At 31.5% G+C, this 19,205-nt stretch overlaps 1 protein-coding gene across 2 annotated transcripts; it reads right to left on the minus strand.

Moving 5' to 3' along the window:
* Positions 1-387: 387 nt before the first annotated feature.
* Positions 388-16,459, minus strand: LOC143222367 (aldehyde dehydrogenase, mitochondrial-like). 2 transcript variants are annotated; one of them, XM_076448805.1, is made up of 12 exons: positions 16,045-16,459; positions 14,570-14,674; positions 13,833-13,973; positions 13,206-13,285; positions 11,447-11,558; positions 10,098-10,340; positions 9,617-9,719; positions 7,994-8,178; positions 6,963-7,127; positions 4,611-4,768; positions 2,224-2,338; positions 388-1,735 (listed from the first exon to the last, which is right to left on the minus strand). In XM_076448805.1, exons 1-12 carry the CDS (start codon positions 16,165-16,167, stop codon positions 1,703-1,705), a joined length of 1,563 nt encoding a protein of 520 aa, XP_076304920.1. In that variant the 5' UTR covers positions 16,168-16,459; the 3' UTR covers positions 388-1,702. The 2 variants fall into 2 exon arrangements, with proteins under 2 accessions (XP_076304920.1, XP_076304921.1); XM_076448806.1 differs by lacking the exon at positions 388-1,735 and adding an exon at positions 1,810-1,831 and having other exon boundaries at positions 16,045-16,453.
* Between the last annotated feature and the right edge of the window lie 2,746 nt (positions 16,460-19,205).

Raw genomic sequence — 19,205 nt, forward strand, 5'->3', positions numbered from 1 at the left:
TTAAAAAATAAAGATTTTTATGTAGAAAAACTTAGCCATAGTGAAAGGGGTTAATTTTGTTGAAACATATTTGTCAGTGATCTACTTAATCACTGCAACAAGAAATGTTGCTTGTAATGTTTTCAACTCTACTTCAGTAATTGACAAGATGGTATGTGTAACAAGTCATGATGTAATTACTGTATTAACATTCGTGGTGGAATGACGAACCTGGCCCGTGTAAGCAATAATGTAGAAAATGTACATCCTAGTCTCAGTGAAGACTTGAGGTTTCAACTAACAAAGGAAGATTCACAATACTTGTATTAAAAATAAGTGCTGAAGATTGTAATCAAAAGTTTAATATTGTATTTAAAATAAAAATTTGTAAACTTAAGAAAAACAACATTTATGTGTTTACCAATTTTATTTTTCTTCTAAAAATAAACAAACATTTGGAATATGTATTTAAAAAAAATTTAATATAACTGATTTTCTGTGATAAGATTCTAATTGCTGAAACTTCATAAACTCAGACCATCTTATTAATGAATTGAATATATCACTTAAGACAAACTACAACGTTTAGTTCCTTTTGTATACAAGTTACAGTACAATTTCAAAATAAACAGAAATTTATTAGTTTACTAAACCACATGCACTAATGTAAATAACAAACACAAGACCTCACAATCTTTATTATGATACCAACCATTCTTATCAGATTTATTATCTTATGTCACCATCTCCACACTGCACCTAGTTTTCACTATCATACAATATTTCTTGCCCCAGTATCTCAACCATACAGACCAGGACACTTTGTTGTTGTTTTTATTAAAAACATTCAAATTTAATAATTCAAGTATTTTTTTTATATGCAAACTTATACTGAGGAAATTGAACACAGATAATCTGCCTGATGAAAGCTTCTGCTCATTTTATTAAGTTGTAAAAATAATAAACGGCACTTGCAAAATGATGTTTTGTTAAGTTAACAAAAACTATTAATCTTAACTTACTTAGCAAGCAGGCTTATTTGTAAAAAAAGCCTTTCCTTTAGTGCAATAATGTTTCTTACACAGTTAACACCAATAAAAACTTGAGTATGAATAGAAATAAGGCTATTATATACTTGGTGTGAAAATGCTACAAAAAACACACCTGTTGTTGATTTTTTAAAAATATTAAATGACTAGTTACTTATTATTAGTTTCCAAGTATTTCGTTTTGATATGTTCCATCCCATAAGTTACAAAATATGAGCCATTTGTAGTCGTATTAATATTAGTATTTCATCATATCTTGAAAAATAGCAACAATTTATTTAGTAAAACATCGATAGTAAAATAAAGGTTGAATCTGATGACAAAATTTTAATAATTATTGTTCATATTTATAATATTTTTTCAGTCATATGTCAGATTATATATTTCACACAACATCTAGTCATTCACTCAAACAGTAACATTGTACAGCTTTCAAACAATCAAAAAACTTTTTTAAGAACTAAAACAAAAAACTCAGATCTATTTAAACCGAATATGATATTGAGTATACGGTTTAGTCCAAAGGGTAATAACATTAACGACAACTTCATGATGCATACACTTACACACATGAAATAAATGCACAGAAAGAGAGAAAGAGATGACAAATTTGAGAACCATTAGAACTTTTATATGAATGGAAGACAAAACCCTCCTGCAAGATCATTTCCATTTCAACTATTCTTCTGTGGAATTTTCATTGTCACCTAGACAACACAGTAAAAATAAATCGCACAAGAGAACGACTAAAGTAAAAGAATAATTTTGGATGTGTCTGGTGCGTTATGAAACTTAGTTAATCACTGAAATCAAGAAATATATAATAAAATAATTTTTAGTTAAAAATATTCATAATTTATGACAGTGCTCAACATTTTAGTTTAAAAATAAGAAAAATTAAAAGCATTCAATTGTGTGAAAATTGTTCGATTGTAGATTTTATAAAAAACAAATTATGGTTGGTAATTACAATACTATAAAGTCACACACTGAGAATGTTTAACATTTTATTATTTTATAAAATAAGAGGTCTTGGCCCCAAAAGATGGCTTCCCAAATTTAAACATTTTATATATATATATATATATATATATATATATATATATATATATATATATATATAAATAATTTATTTAAACGAGTAACTGACAATACTAACACAGTTAATGTACTTCATATGCAATCTTACACTTACTGTTTTGACTTCTGTGTAAGCCTGCAGTCCATACTCTCCAAGCTCACGACCAATACCAGACATTTTGAAGCCACCAAATGGAGACTGAACTTCTAAAACATCATAGCAGTTAACCCTGAAAAAGAACATTTTTAATTTTATGATGGTAGATTACAGTATTAATAATTTTAAAAAATGGATTGTACCATCACAATAAGAAACCATAATCTACCATTTTATAAATTTTGTTTTCATTTGAATTCGATTATTTACATATATTTCCCTCCACTTTGCTTTTCTTCACTGAGTGATAATAATAACCTAGTATAGTGATTTCGGAACTTCTTTCACCGAAAACATCATAACCCTACTTACCTTGACTTGCATAAACACCCTACTGCTAAGTGAAATTGTTTTTCTGTCGTGTACTTAACTACTTTCCATTTGGTGAAACCCACAAGTCTAACAACCACTGCTCTAGTGATAAAATAAAAGTACCAGACAATGATGCAAAGATGAGAGAGAAACACCTATAGTACCATAACAAAAAGGTAAAAATACTGATGCCATACAATTGATTTGTACTTTACAAGTGAAATATTTCTTATAAAACATGATTTCTTAAAATTTTAAAAATAAACTCAGTGTTTTAAAACTGTAGACCTCCCAGTAGTATATACTACAAAATTATAGGCTAAATTAGACAAATTACAGGCTGAAATTGAATCAAATAGATGCTATCTTAGCAAAGTTTCTCTCAATGACAAGCTACATCATAATCAATCAAGTATTAGAGTCAAAAATGAGTATATATTACCTTCTACCTAACATTTGGAAACAAGTTCTCATACCCTGCACCTGAGAATATTCATATATCATGGGACACAATGAGCATTAGCTATAGGGAACAAGTGTGACAGCTGCAACTACGTAAACTGAATTTTACACTTGAAATGAAGAGCACACAACAGTTTGTTTCTGTAAATATAAAGTTCTTGGTTGTTACAGGCTGTTATGAACAATTACAAACTTTAAAACATCTGTAAAATTATTTAATATTTCATTTAAAGGTGTGTAATTATTATTGTAGACCATAAACATGTTGAATATTTATGTAACATGTCCTTCCTTTACTACATTTCTAACAAAAATGGATTTTAAAAGATAGTTATTAGTGCAATATGTTAATACATTTCTCTGCCTTCTTGTTAAGGTTAGATTAATATAGGCCTAGTGGTGAACGTTAGCTTGAATGTAATTTTAGAATATCAGTTTTCCTGGCTACGTAATGCCACATAACAGAATGACATGTACTGTGCAGAACAAAACCATGTGTACAATCAGCCATGAGCCACTTAAGATAAACAAGCGTAGTTTCACCATTCACCCAGCTGTTAGAAATGTTCAGTTCCTTCTTGCATCATAATTTAGAGAAATGCCAAACTAGAAACAAGTGTTTAAGCTCACATATCTTGACACAAAACAGTGGTTTTTGTTTAAAATATCCTCTTTGTGATAATGAGAAATCCACTTGAAGTAAAATTGTATCTCAGGATGGCTGATATGGATATTAACACTTTTACTAATAAAACAGAATAACCTGAAGATGACTTAAGTGGGTCAAAATGTTGTTCTCTGTTTTATTAGTAAAAGTGTTAATACCCATACCAATCATCCTGAGATATCATTTTGTGTGTTTATTCTTAATTAGTTCTAGGCTACAAGAAGTTTGAATATCTTATTTAGTTTGAGATATATATAAAAAAAAGTTATATCCTCTAACTTCCAATACTATGAAGGATTTAATTAAGGTGTTACATTTGGAAACCTACAAAAACTCTAATATCAGAGTTCAAATATTTTTTTTGTGTAGAAGTAATCACTCCCAACATTATGTCAACAGGAGTAAATGGAATGTTTTAAACAGTTTGGAAGTAACATTTTGTGATAAAGTAATTCAATTAGTTATGAACTATTAACTATTTTAAGAAGTTAAATTTGACACAGAACCGATATAGCAAATTAAATCACCAGATGTAGTTACAATAAACACACAATGACATTACAACTATTTTATTTGATTTTTTTTACACACAAAACTGGATTACTATCTAGTGCACCAATAGAAATTTCTGGTGGTTAGAAACATGATTATTTCTGCAGATCTACTGTGTGAACTACACAGATCTTGTACTGAACTACAAAAATGTACCCATTAATTAATATATTACCATTAAAACACCAAAAACTGTATTCATCTTACTACAGTAGTAAAAGAACATCCCAGCATTAATTTTATGGCCATAATGGTTGATTTCTGGTTGGGATTCACACCCCTTGTTTGGAGCACCAACAGTTTACTACGTATTTGTATTTCAGCAAAAGGTAAATGATATAACTGAACCTACCACACTGTACCTGCCCGCAGACCACTAGAGAAGTAAAGAGCTTTCTCCAGATCTTTGGTAAATAAACTAGCTGCAAGACCATACATGGTTTTGTTTGCTCTATCCAGTAAATCATCGAGGGAATCAAACTTCAGGATCTGCATAACTGGGCCAAATATCTACATAAAAATAAAGAAATATTTTATAGCATCACAGTGCCTCATTAAAAAATTTGATTTTCTAACAACCAGTGACTCTCCTGTACTTGTTAGCCAATGACAGAGTAATTTGTGTACACTTACATACAATAGCTTTTTCTAACAATCATTAAACTCTATCAGAGTCTTAACAACTCTGTTGGTTTAATGCCACTAGGCAAATGAATCCTGAATACTATTAAGTTATATATTATCAGCTAACAACATCATTAACTTACTTACACTCTTGTTTAGTTAGAATTAAATTTGTCTTGGTAGATATGTACAGTGAATGTCAAAAAATGTCTTTTGTTTTGAATTTCACATAAAGCTACACAAGAGCTATCTGTGCTAGCTGTCCTTAATTTAGCAGTGTAAGACTAGAGGAAAGGCAGCTAGTTATCACCACCCATTGCAAACTCTTGGGCTACTCTTTTACCAAGAATAGTGTGATTGACTGTCACATAACGCCCCAACAACTGAAAGGGCAAGCAAGTTTGGTGTGACGAGGATTCGAACCCGTGACCCTCAGATTACGAGTACAGTGCCTTATCCAGCCGGGTCCAAAGAAATATTAGTATATGCATTTTTGTTTTTAAAGCAAAGGAGAAACATTTCAATTTTCAGATATGAAGTAAGGCATGATAAACTTAGCCAAACTAAATCTTACATCCAGTAATTTTACATTAACAAAGTGATCTATAGCAAAGTAACATAAGTAAATTTTTAAGAAAAGAACAAAATAACTCTTTTTAGCACATTTCAGATGTTTATTATTTTAAAAAATAACAAAAAAAGGTTTTATCACTTGTTTTCCTTAGTTTTGAACTGGATGGAAACCAATAAACCATCAGTTTTAGTTCAAATGCCTACATAATACAAAATATAGTATAGTAGAATTGAAGTAGTTATATTACTGCTTCTCACTGTTTTCCCATAATATTTTTATTTCTGTTGGTAACTACTTTACTGTGATGTAGTTCTGCAAGCTCAAAAATATCAAAATCCTTTCAGAAAGAAAGACCAGTGATTATTATTATTATCATACAAAATGAATTTGTTTTTAGCACTATCAAGCATGCTCTGATCTTACCAAAAATCTGATTATTTTGTTTAGCTAATAAATAATTGATTACTGGGTCAGAGTCAAGATACCTAGTCCAAGACTTATTCGGCATTATGGTATTTAATCCTAAACTTGTATGACTGCAAGATAAAACAAGTTACTAAACTCTAAATAAGCCTTATGGCATGAAATGACCATAGTAGTATACACACTTGAAGAAACTGTGCCACTAGACCAATGAGAACAAAATTTTTTGAAACAAAAATCACATTGGCAATAATATGTTTAAAAACGTTTATAGTGTACAATGTCTTGAGAAACTGGAACACAGAGCAGAGAAAAAAAGGTTTTTACTGAGATATACAATAAACAAAACACGTGTTCTTACAAATCATTGTTTTCAGACTTTTTTTTTTTTTTTTATAACTGGAATTTTTTTACGTTAACAAGCAAACAAAAAGTTACATTGAAACAAGTACTGTTAAGTCATGCAATATTTTAAATAAATGTTTTGGATAGTATAAACAAAAATATACTTCTCATGGAACCCACAGTGATCTTACAACATATGAAAAGGTATTTAATTCATGTACAATCATAAAGTTTATGTTACATAAAGAAACTGACATTATATGCAAAAATTCATACACCTTGCACTAAATGTTTAATAACTAGTGAGAATGTATTAAATAACCCCAAAAGTGAGCAGTTATTACAAAATTAGTGTTCATTGAGTTACACTTTTAATTTTCTATAAAAGTGAATATACAGCAAACAGGACAAGACATTAAGTCAGAAGATAGGCAGTATACTTTAAACCTAAAGATTTCAGACTTAAAGCTGTTAAATGTATACAGAAATGTTGGAGAGAAGTAACAAAAAATGTTAAACATTTTGTACCAGACACAAAACTTTGGCACATACAATGTTTTTTAACTATAGTTTTACCTTTTATCTTATGATTAAAAGTATATATTATATAAAAGATTATAATTTCATGTTCACTAGCCAGTGTCTCAAAGTAGATTTAACTCACAGTTTGAAAGAAACTATTTTAGGGAAATGTTATTATTATCTTATAAAAATTACAGAAAAAAAGTTTCCTTTTACCTCTTCATTAGCAATCCTCATGCTGTCCTGTACATCAGAGAACACAGTTGGCAAAACAAAGTATCCTTGGTCTCCATAGCGATCACCACCACACTGCATTTTTGCCCCCTCTGTTTTTCCGCTATTGATTAGTTCTAGAATTTTATTGAACTGGTCACTGTCAATCTGTAAGAATAAATTTCACATGCATTATATACTAACAGCTTTCAACAAATAGATAATTCTAAGGTGACCCATGTTCATCTGCTTAGTATCTGATAAAAGAATTAATACAGGTAACTTTCTCATTGCTATTAGACATGATAATTTTTTATACAGTCTTACATATTTCATACAATGTACAGGGCTTTTTATCACTCAATAAATGTATCCACCTTCCATAAAAAAAAAGTGGAAGGTTATTTACGATGTTTGTAAATTACACACAGTCATCACTCATCTGTTTTAACACAAGACTAAATTATACACTACCTGCACTGTGCCTATTTTGAGAAGCTCAAACTCTGGATTTTAAAGTTGTAAGCATACTACCAACCCATCAGAGAGCTCATGTAATATACAATTTATATATTAAAACCCTTCCTTAAAAGATCAAAGCATGCAAGATACATGCATTTCTTTTCTTACATTGTTTCACATAACACATTAGAATACTACCTACATATGAGTATTCCTTCATGAAAATTACTATAGTAAAGAAACCATGAACACATTTACTTTTAAAATTTAACAACTTGCAAAACTAACTTCATTTATTCTGTAGCAATGTTTTGGCATTTTTGTTTTTTTACTTCTGATATTTTATATTCTTAGTAATAACACTCGACGTGGTACAATTTTATTATGTATGTCATTCATCAAAAATACATGAAAGAATACATCGATTACTTGTTTTTATTAACCAAACTTGTATGGTTCTTGGTCTGTCATCATAGGTCACTTCTTTTGTATCTTTAGGCTAATCTTAAGCTATAATTTGATGTCATATTATTATTAGATTATCATCAGATCCAATTTAAAACAAAAATCACCTGAGGTCCCTGCTGCGTCTGTGAATCAAACGGATTTCCAATTTTCCGGTTTTTTGCCTTCTCTACACTTCTTTCAACAAACTCATTGTAAATATCTTTCTCCACAAAGATGCGTGTACCTGCACAGCAACACTGTCCTTGATTGAAGAACAGACCAAAATGCGATGTATCAATAGCATTGTCCACTGTAGGAAAAAATAAATATTCACATACAGACTACCAAAACAAGACTCAGAATATACATACATACAGAAATATTACACACTTAATACCAGTGGATTGGGTACAGGTGAGGAGAGGCTATTAACTCATAATTAGCAACTTTAAGTTGGCTGCTTGCTGCAGTTTTTATTTAGTCAATGAATTTTCTTTGGTAATAAATGCATTTAACAATGGATCTCCAAGCTGAATACACAAATGTGTAGTTGCTGGTATTAAAGTAGGGTCTGTATGAGGTCATAAAAGTTAGAATAAAATTGGAGTATCTGTAGGTGTTACTGTGGTGTTCCTTACAGATGGAGTAATTGCAATTATTTTCTGTTTCCTCAAAGAAACTACTTTTTTCTCCCGTCACACTAGGGGCTCTATGCTTTCTGAAAATTCTATAAAATATATTCGGTCAGTAGGTAAACCAACTTGTCTTCAGTCAGCTGGCATTTTTATTAGTACCAATGGAAGTTTCTTTTGGCCTATTTTGTGTCTTGCTTTCCCTGTAAATGGTATTCCATCATGATTACATCCAAGGCTATAGTTATTGTATTTCAATAACACTATACCCTCAAGCAAAGTCCAGTGGAAAATTCCTCACCCATCTACCAAAAACAAAACACAATCATTGTATATCTTCTAGTTCTTTCCTGGGTGAATGAACATCAGTGGATTCATCATAGAGCAGTTCATATTCCACAAAACATGCAATACTATACATCTCCCAAGGATGAAATAACGTACACTGTCTGGTTGACTCCGATTTGTTGTTAGATGTTGCATAGCCACAATAACGATCATGTATGATATTTTGGAGCTACAGATAAACATTATTCCTTTTTGTTCTTCACAGTAACTTTCCCAAGTTTAAATCTAAAACATGTTGGTCTAACAAAAATAAATGATAATTCAATGTTATTCCAATTCTATACAGTTTCCTAAAATGACTACATTTGCTATTCTTTATTTTTTTTTTTAAAAAAAAAAAAAAAAAGCCTGTTTAACCTCTACCTTAGGTTCAACCTCACATATTATTCATGAATTGTTATAGAAACACCTGGTATATTTTTATATTCAGGTTAGCAAATACTCTCTAAATACACACTAATGATGGCTACAGCAAGTTGTATAAATTTATTTTAAATGTTACCATAATTTCACAGTTCTGAGTTAACCAGTACCTGCAATTCTTACATGCATGCTAATAAATATGCTTTCCAGTCTCAGGGCATTACATAATAGAGTATTATATTATAATGCAAACTAGCTGAAGAAAGTATAACATAGTGGACATCACAGTAAAATGTCTCAAGTTTGAAACACTTCAATATCCTCTATTTTACATTTTCTTCAGATGGTTTCTGACCCATGTGTTTGAAACTAATTATGACTACAATTTATAAAATGGTAGCTCACAGTCAGCATCCTTAAAAACAATGTTTGGACTTTTTCCTCCAAGTTCTAAGGTAATTCGCTTCAAATTCGTCTGGGCGGCAGTTTGCATAACAATCTTTCCAATCTTGGGATAGGAAAAAAAATAGTTAGTAGAACTGATACAAATCTTGAAATGCTTGGAAAATATGAGTTACTTATGCACAAATGTAATTTAACGATTAGATATAACAAATTTATTCTTTTTAGCTTTGTTGTCATAAGAAATTATTAAAAATAAGGTTTGGCATTTAAAGTTTTAATTTATTATAAGGAAGAGCAGTTAAAAACTTCTCATGAATCAAAGAAAAAGTTATTCTTTTGTTTAAACAAACCATTTTAAGAGCTGAAATGATAAATACCTGAAAAGTACTGAAGTTAATGAAATAAAACAAAACAAAGAGCAAGAGATTTTACTGATAAGTAAAAGAGAGACTAATAAGAGTTCCCACAAGAAATGACAAACCTCTGTAGAACCAGTGAAGGCCACTTTATCCACACCCGGGTGAGAAGCAATAGCAGCTCCAGCCGTGGGTCCGTAACCAGGCACAATGTTCACTACACCAGGAGGAAATCCCGCTTCTCTAATCAAGTCTGCAACATGGAGAGCTGTCAAGGGTGTCTGTTCAGCTGGCTTCATTACAACAGTATTACCAGTGGCCAAAGCTGGACCCAGTTTCCACGCTTGCATTAGTAGAGGAAAGTTCCACTGAAGTATTATACACATAACAGTTAAACATACATTTCATATTTTAATAGCACAAGTGTAACCATTCAAACATTAACTACTGTAGCAGTAATGAGCAGTTTGAATGATTCAATTCAGTTCAGTTTAAGAATCGATTAAAAAAAATTCCATTGTTTGGTTCATTCAAAAAGAGGAACAGATCTGGACTAAAGCACTTGGTTAAAAGGAACATATGAATGATAACCGAGTAGATACACAATCTGAAGTTGGCCGTCTTCATAATTGTGTAAAATATAGATTGACAAATAGTTACGTTTCAGTAAAACTCCCAGAGAAACCACCAGAATAAGAACTATTTCACGTAACTTAATCAACAGTTTAAACAATCTTACAAAAAATCTAACAGCTGTACCTAATAAAAATGTACACTGTTTAAACACCACAATGGCCACACAAACTTGTTGTAGCAAGGTAGCATCAATAATATTAACAATAATGACAATCAACCTCACAATGGCCACATATACCACTGCCCTAAGAATGTTCTTTTATAAAGATTGTACATCAACGTCCAATTACTTTAAAAATAGTCCAATGAGTGAGGAGCAAATTTCTAGTAGTAGAATGCTAAAATTTCAGGTTTGATTCTGTATATCTATTGCACTAAAAAGTCTATATTATAAAATTAATTTATGTATCATTTAATCAGAAAAAAAAGTTTAATTTTTGAATACATATAACCATCAAACTGACTGTACAAAACTCAGTCCAATCGGTTAATCTGCTAACAGAAAGCACACAGTGTTAGATAAATTGTGCTGACAAAAGTGCTTTTTCTTTTAATTTGTGATAAAAATGTTAACATTCAAAGCCCTCATTGCATATGACTGCATTTAAAAATTGGAATTATACAAACAGGTTTAGAAGGTTAAGGAACACCGAGCGTACTCAAATGTTCTTTGGTGTTTGTTTGTTACAAAGATTATAACTATTAGTGTAAGTGAGCACTCCTGTTATCTCAACCACATGTATCTAAAAAATTTAACATTTGCAAATAATCTTTAAAGAATTCCAATCACTAAATTCAAGGTACTTTATAAAACAAGGATAATTTACTAAAAACTTACAGGAATTATTTGTCCACAAACACCTACGGGTTCATGGCGTGTGTAGCTGAAGAAATTTCCATCAGTTGGTATTGTTTTTCCATGAATTTTATCTGCCCATCCAGCATAATACCTGGGAACAGAAGATGGACAGTGAGTGAGTATTTTTTTCCTCTGAAGAATCATGTTATGTACACTCTGGGAACCCTTCAAAAAATGCATAAATAGGGTGACCACATTCCGGTTTTACCCTATTTTTTTGGTAGTTTGTCTAAGTGCCCCAAGAAATGTCCAAAGTTCTTTAAAAGCAGGGTGTGGGAAATCGAGCATTACGTTTTAAAAGTAGAGTTAAGGGCTGAGCTGACCAGGCTTTTTGTTTTAGAAATTTGGTAACCCTATCCATAATTAAATAGCAGATTAAAAAATGCATTAAGACTATTACTTTAAAAGCTATTCTGTATGTGATAAAATGTCAGATGATTTACAGTTTACCTTTTCTGGTAGGTTGGGTTTGAAAGCTTGTGTTCTACCATTTTGGTTCATAAAAACTGTATTAGAAAGGTTGTTAATAGTGTAAAAGGCTTTGTTATAAATTAACCATTGATTTTTTTCTGTAGTTCAAACTGACTAGAAGATTTTTTGAACTAGGATGAAATATTATGTTCTTACCTACAAAACAAGCAACAAATATACCACTAAAACGGGCTATTTGTTTTATGGAGAAATGTTAATCCAACTAACAATATATATTCCCACCTAAAAGAGTTGTAACTGCTTATTCAGTATTATCAGATACAGTATCTTTCCATGTATATGGCAAGTAGTCAAATATAATATACTGTCTATTGCACATTCATGTAATAATTGTATGATCCATATAAATAACATTGTACTGTCTGTTGAACATCCATGTACCTACTTATATATTCAACATAAATGTAATAGTATTGTCTGTTGGACATTCACTTAACTATTTGTAGATGGATCTTAACCAAAATTAGAATAGAGGTTCACTAAGTCCATCTGTGAGTGCACACATATCTTCAGTTTTTATGTTTGTTTGTTTTCTTCACTCTCTCACCTCCTGTGTATGGATCTTCAGCAAATCTGGTATGGGGGTTCATTGGGTCCATGGGTAGATGTACACAAAATTTCAGTTTTACAGTTTGTGGTTTTCTTTATTAGGATTTTTTTTTTTTTTAGAAAACACATTATGGAAGCAAATTTTCACATCTTAAGATAACCTTCCATTAATTATGAGTTTGCATAACTTCTGTCCAGAGAATGGGTACTTTCAGCTACTCTGAAAAATCTGATATCAGAAAAATCATGTATGAAAAAGCCTCACATATATCACTTTTTAGCATGTGGTTAGCTGATTTACATATTTAAATCATTCAAGCTTAATATTCATGGTAATGTTTAATTACATTAATTTCATAAAACCCAAAGTTTACACCTGCATACAGAAATAGTGTAAATCTTGATAACATAGACAACATTCTATAGTACACAAGTACTTTGTTTATATACATACATGTATAAAATATGAAAAAAACTTAATACAGCCTAAATGTTTTTGATGACAATAATAACGAACTAAAATGAATAAAAATAAGTATAATAGCATAGAATAATAGCTATCAAAAACATTAAATTCATAATTTTAATAATTCACAAAACTTTGCTGTATACTGATCAGGATGACACTTGTTCTAAACTAAGACATAAAACACTTGAATACAATAAAACTACCAATTACTCAAGACTGAGATTTTACCTTATACATTTGATGACCAAACTTAGATCAATATTATATGCATCACTGTAAGGTTTTCCATTATCCAAGGTTTCAAGACTCTGAGGAACAAAGCACAATTATTACCTCCACTGCAGATTTAAAAACAAAACAAACACCACCAAGTTCTGTCTTTAAGTTTAGCTTACCAATAAATGCTTGTTAACAATGTAGTATACCAATTTTATATATGTTTATTTATCATTCTCAGTTTGTTATTTAGTAGTTGTAGAAAATTCTAGACTAATCAGATAATAACTGATAAGCCAGCTGTATTAAACTAATCAAGTCATTTCATGATACTTTTGATAACAATAGCAGTGACTGTAACTAAGTTTGCTCCTCTTTTTCAGGTTCTAGAGCACTTTGAATTTCTCTTGCTAACCACAATTTCTGGCCCTGTAAATCCCAGGTTTTATCTTGCAAAAATATATCCTGAAAGCTAATAAAATTATGTCTGGAAAGTATATACTAAACATCCCAATGGACCATCAGATTTTAATGAAAGATGAAAAAAAATCACCCTCCCCTAGTTCATCTTCTTCAACCCCCCCCCCTCATTGTCAGTGTATTCTAAGTAATCCTAAGATGAAAATGCGAGTTACTTACAGCTAAGTGAATACGATCTCTCTCTATCAAATCAGCCAACCGATTCAACAACATTCCTCTATCTGATGCATTCATACGTCTCCATGGTGAGCCGAATCTGAACGCTTCTTGAGCAGCTTTAACTGCCTTGTCCACGTCAACCTAAAATACAGCATTACAATGCTATACAACCTCCACAATTACACCAAATAATCATAACCTTTTATTTCACTTAATAGCATTTACTCCATTGATATATTCCTTAAGGACCTTCTTAGCTTATAATGTCAACATTTCATTTTTGTACTAATTGTATTCTGTTTTCTCTTCACATAATATTAGTTAAAGAAAAAAACAGCCTTAACACAATCCTCAATATTGTACTGGAGTTGCATTTTCAAAGTTATTTTAACATTCAGTGATAAAACAGAATTTGTCCAATACATCAAGCCCAATGGAACTGAACGTTACAACATGCGTGTTCTCGCATTACATAAACCACACAGGCTAACAACAGAAAATAAACAATTATTTGTGAAAAATCATTACATTTTCCACTAATAAATATTCTTAACAATCATCTAGCTATTATAACTTCTGAAATTGAATTCACACTTAAGTTCTACAACTATAAACTAAACAAAACTAAAACACAATCTTATCTTAAATGTTGCAGAATTTTAAGATTAGTAATTTAATTACGTTATTAAATTGTAAAAACTATTAATGTACTAAATAGCAAAAACTTTATTTAATACCTTTTCACCTTCTTGTACATGGGTAATAACTTCTCCTGTAGCTGGGTTGATGGTTGGAAAGGTCTTTCCTGATGTAGAGTTGTGCCATTCGTTGTTTATGAATATCTAAACAAAACAGAGTGGTAGATGTAAACATAAAGAAGCCTTATAACGACTTCACAACCAGAATTATAAAAATTTCTTATATTTGAAAACAAGTACCTGATTTGAGCTTCATTATTTAACAAATCTCAAACCAGATACAAATCTTAAAAGAAATATCGTTCAAGAGAAAATTAATGACACAGTACGTTACTCAGTTTTTAATAGAATAAAGGAGCTGAATATTTCTTTAAAAATTTCTAAAGCTTGAAGCTCCTCTTCCTAATGTGGCCAATTACACAAAATTCTTGACAAAACTGTTTAATGAAGTACTAAAACCTAAACATTTTGGAATTATCAGACAGACAAAAGAAATTTTTGAGACTGAAACAAATAACCTATTTCTTTTATAAGACTTTTCAATGGGGATTTCTTGTCATTGTTTTTGTGAATGATAATATTATATGTGACATGAATGATAAGTAAAATATGACCCATATATATTTTTTTATTTCTCATTATATTGAATGACTGTGGCATAGAAATCAAACTCGGTATATTTCATATTCAGTGCATAAGGCCACCTATGTTTACTGGGTGGAAAGACTTAGACATAAACATCAGAAGACACGTATTACTTCTTTATAACACTAGAATTTGTCAATTAAAAATGACTGTCGTAAAATTAGCAATATCTGTGAACAGAGACAAATTTCAAATTAGGTTTTATATATGAAATATTAAATTAAAGAAACACAAATTCTGTGAACGTTACGTTTGTAAAGATGATGGACTTTCCCCAGAACCGTAACTGTGTAACTTTCATCTAACGTTCCACTGCTCTTGTACTTATGGCTTTGCAAGTTACAACCAGTGCTAAGTTAAACCACCAACCTTTAACATGTAACTGCAAGTCACATTAACCCTTTCACTTTGAAAAACTAGTTTTGTGGGCCACAGTATTAAACAGTAGAACAAATTACTGCACAAGTATGCAAAACTGTATCTGGGTGATAACGTACTCGCTAACAAACTCACGCCTGGACATTGGCTTTGAAGGTCATCATGGGTACCGATCTAGCGAGAAAAATAACTTGGGACCTCTGACAAAGCTGACTAATAACAAAAAATGGACTCTTAATTTTAGTCTTATCTAAAAGTACTGCTTCATACTACTAATAACATAATTGATACATGAAACTCCATCATCAGAGAAGTGAGAAAAAAAACAGGACAATTGCCCATTTTAAATTTTTGTGAATATTATTTTGTAAAAATAATTGTGAAACGTACAGTTGTCTTGTTTTCCCTCAATTACGTATTGCCTAATATTATATGCAACTATCCTTAATAAATATTGTCAAGCTTGGAAACAAACAAAACACAAAACCTACCTTTGTATACTGCACTTCTGGTTGAGTTATTGGTTGTGGTATTACAGTAGAAAGCCCAGCAATAGGAACTTTTTGCGAAAATACCCAATTTACACAAGGCCGCAAAACTTGTCTAGAAATCATATTTATAGTTTTATATTATATGTTTCGAAAACTTCGGTTACACTTTGAAAAACAATTTTTACGTTTCAGAACAGTATTAAAACTCAGTATCATCAGACAACGTACCACAACCAATCTACCTTATACTGAGCATGACTAAGTACATCCATACTTATATATGTATATACATATACATCTAAGACTTGCTATTGGTTTATAGCGTCCCCTATCGACCTAATTATCGGATAAATACTTAGAATGCCCTTGAAAACTCTGTAACTTGACTGTGTGGAATCCCAAACGGTTAACCGTTGTCTATATTTTCATACATTTGTGTGAAATGCATGCTGAATATAAATAACCGAGTCACGTATGTTTCTCTTTTCAGATCAGAGAAACTCATTGTTTTATTATATATATTGGTCTGATTCTCTAAGTTGAAACATTGTACAAATGAAATTGGCTGTATGCAAGTTAGCTGAAACGTTGATAAAAAACAGTATCTATGAGCAAAACGTCAGTGTTCGGCTGCAGATGACAGCGATCGTGTAAGCATTTCACATTAAATCCTTAAACACAAATACATTAAAGATGTATCACAAGAGCTATATTTAAATCTTAAAATTAAATTTCGTATAAAATATCTGTGCATTTCTTTGCGTATTTTTTAAATCATCAAACTTAGCACATATACCTATCATTTTTGCTCTTATACTATCATTTCGCATAGAGCGAAAGAAAAATGGAGCTTCAATTGATATCGTTGGAAAGATATGCTGAGAAAATGCATTTTGAAATGTTAAATTGCTTTCAGTCGATCTTGCAAACAATTAATACCCTTATGTTATTAATTTCTACTGAGTCAAGGATAGCCTACTGGTTAACATGGATGAGTGTTAATTGAGAAGTGCGCGTTAAAAAAGTGACAGTTAGACTCGTAACCCAGTAAATAGTCAAAGAAAGACCTTGTGGGGGTGTTTATTGCTATCTGACTGTTCTTCCTGTGGCCAGTATTTCAAAGTTAAGGCCGGTTTTACCTGAACAATGAGAGTTCCTAACCTGGCCTTATTGAATGCGATGTCGTTAAGTATGAACATTTGAAAAAGGAAGAAATGGAGGATGAATATTAGTTTACGTTTTATTATAGAGATTATCTTGTAACTGTGCAATTATTTGGAGTGTCAATAGTTAAGTGGCATTCGTATAAATACGTAGCTGTGTGTGTAAATTTCATGAAAGTTAAAGCCCTTACAGAATATAGAACCTTTCTGTATTACGAATGAAACTAGGTTTTATATAAATATCATATTCAGTAAACGAATCAGTTAAAGAATTATTGAGATAAGTGTTAGCTTATAGATTAGCGACTGAGTCATTTAGTGACCCATACAGGCCTTCCAAATGAGATGACCAGTGGATAATGACGTTGATATGGTGATTGGTAAAAGAGTAGACGTTAGAAGATATTCGTGTCCAACCACAGATCTAGTACTGGTACCGCAGAAATTATTCATGGTTTCACTTAAGCAATAGGTAGGCTCACCATAATTTTCAAGCCTCAAACCGGAACAGTTCTCAATTTTTATTATTGGTGTCAGTATTGGTATAATAAAGAAGTGCTTTCATAACCTAACTCTCCTTTAACTTTTAATGCTGCCATACACAAACACATAGAATACTGGTATTTTATATCTCTAACATTTATTTAAATTCAGCAAGGTAAGGAACATCAAAATTTACTTAAATTTTCACTGAACACTTTTTTGTGACCATTCATATTTTTCACTTGAATGAACTTTGTTCAAAAAATCTCAATTAGTTTTATTTTTCAAAGAACTCACTGCAACTCAAGTTAATGTTGAGTTTACAATGCAACAGTCCTTTTATTGTTGATTCATTCATTCTACTTCTTTCTTGAGACCAAATGTTATTCATCACTAAAAATACTCTTTCAACAGGGGTAGCAGTGCCTGGTAAACAAACAAAAAAAAAGTACTCCATAACTTGCCTGAGATTAGGTACAGAAATACTTTGATCTTTGAAGTGGTTGAAAAGTTCTACCCATTTGCCCCTCTAGTGGCTCAGCGGTATGTCTATGGACTTCCAACGCTAAAACCTGGTTTCGATATCCGTGGTGGGCAGAGCATTGTGTAGCTTTGCGCTTAATTCAAAACAACAACGTCAACCCATTTTTCTTCACAACCTATTTTTTTTGCTTTCCACTTGTCACATTTTGATAACAAGAAGCATTTATCAAAAACAACTTCATCAAACAGACCATCAACACTGATTACAGCATTTCCAAGCGTTTCATTGATTTTTCAGCAACTGATTCTGTGTAAGACCACATGAAAACACTGTTTTTTATCCAGACAAAGTATTCCCCACTACCAAAACTGTTTTTTTTTTACAGCTCAATAAAAGACAGATAGCAATCATAAAAACTGGTAAATTCCTTCCTAATCAAGTCTACCTGGCATCCTCCCTATTCCTCTAGCACACTGAGTATGTTTCCTTCCTAATCATCAAGTCTACCTGACATCCACCTCTTCATCTAGCACACTGAGTATGATTCCTTCCTAATCATCAAGTCTACCTGACATCCTCCCTCTTCATCTAGCACACTGAGTATGTTTCCTTCCTAATCATCAAGTCTACCTGACATCCTCCCTCTTCATCTAGCACACTGAGTATGTTTCTTTCCTAATCATCAAGTCTACCTGACATCCTTCCTCTTCCCCTAGCACACTCAGTATGTTTCCTTCCTAATAACCAAGTCTACCTGACATCCTCCTCTTCATCTAGCACACTGAGTATGATTCCTTCCTAATCATCAAGTCTACCTGACATCCTCCCTCTTCCTCTAGCACACTGAGTATGTTTTCTTTCCTAATCATCAAGTCTACCTGTCATCCTCTCTTCATCTAGCACACTGAGTATGTTTTTTCCTAATCATCAAGTCTACCTGACATCCTCCCTCTTCATCTAGAACACTGAGTATGTTTCCTTCCTAATCATCAAGTCTACCTGTCATCATCCCTCTTCCTCTAGCACACTGA

This window comes from Tachypleus tridentatus, chromosome 8, assembly GCF_004210375.1.
Source record: "Tachypleus tridentatus isolate NWPU-2018 chromosome 8, ASM421037v1, whole genome shotgun sequence".
NCBI classification, from domain to species: domain Eukaryota; kingdom Metazoa; phylum Arthropoda; class Merostomata; order Xiphosura; family Limulidae; genus Tachypleus; species Tachypleus tridentatus.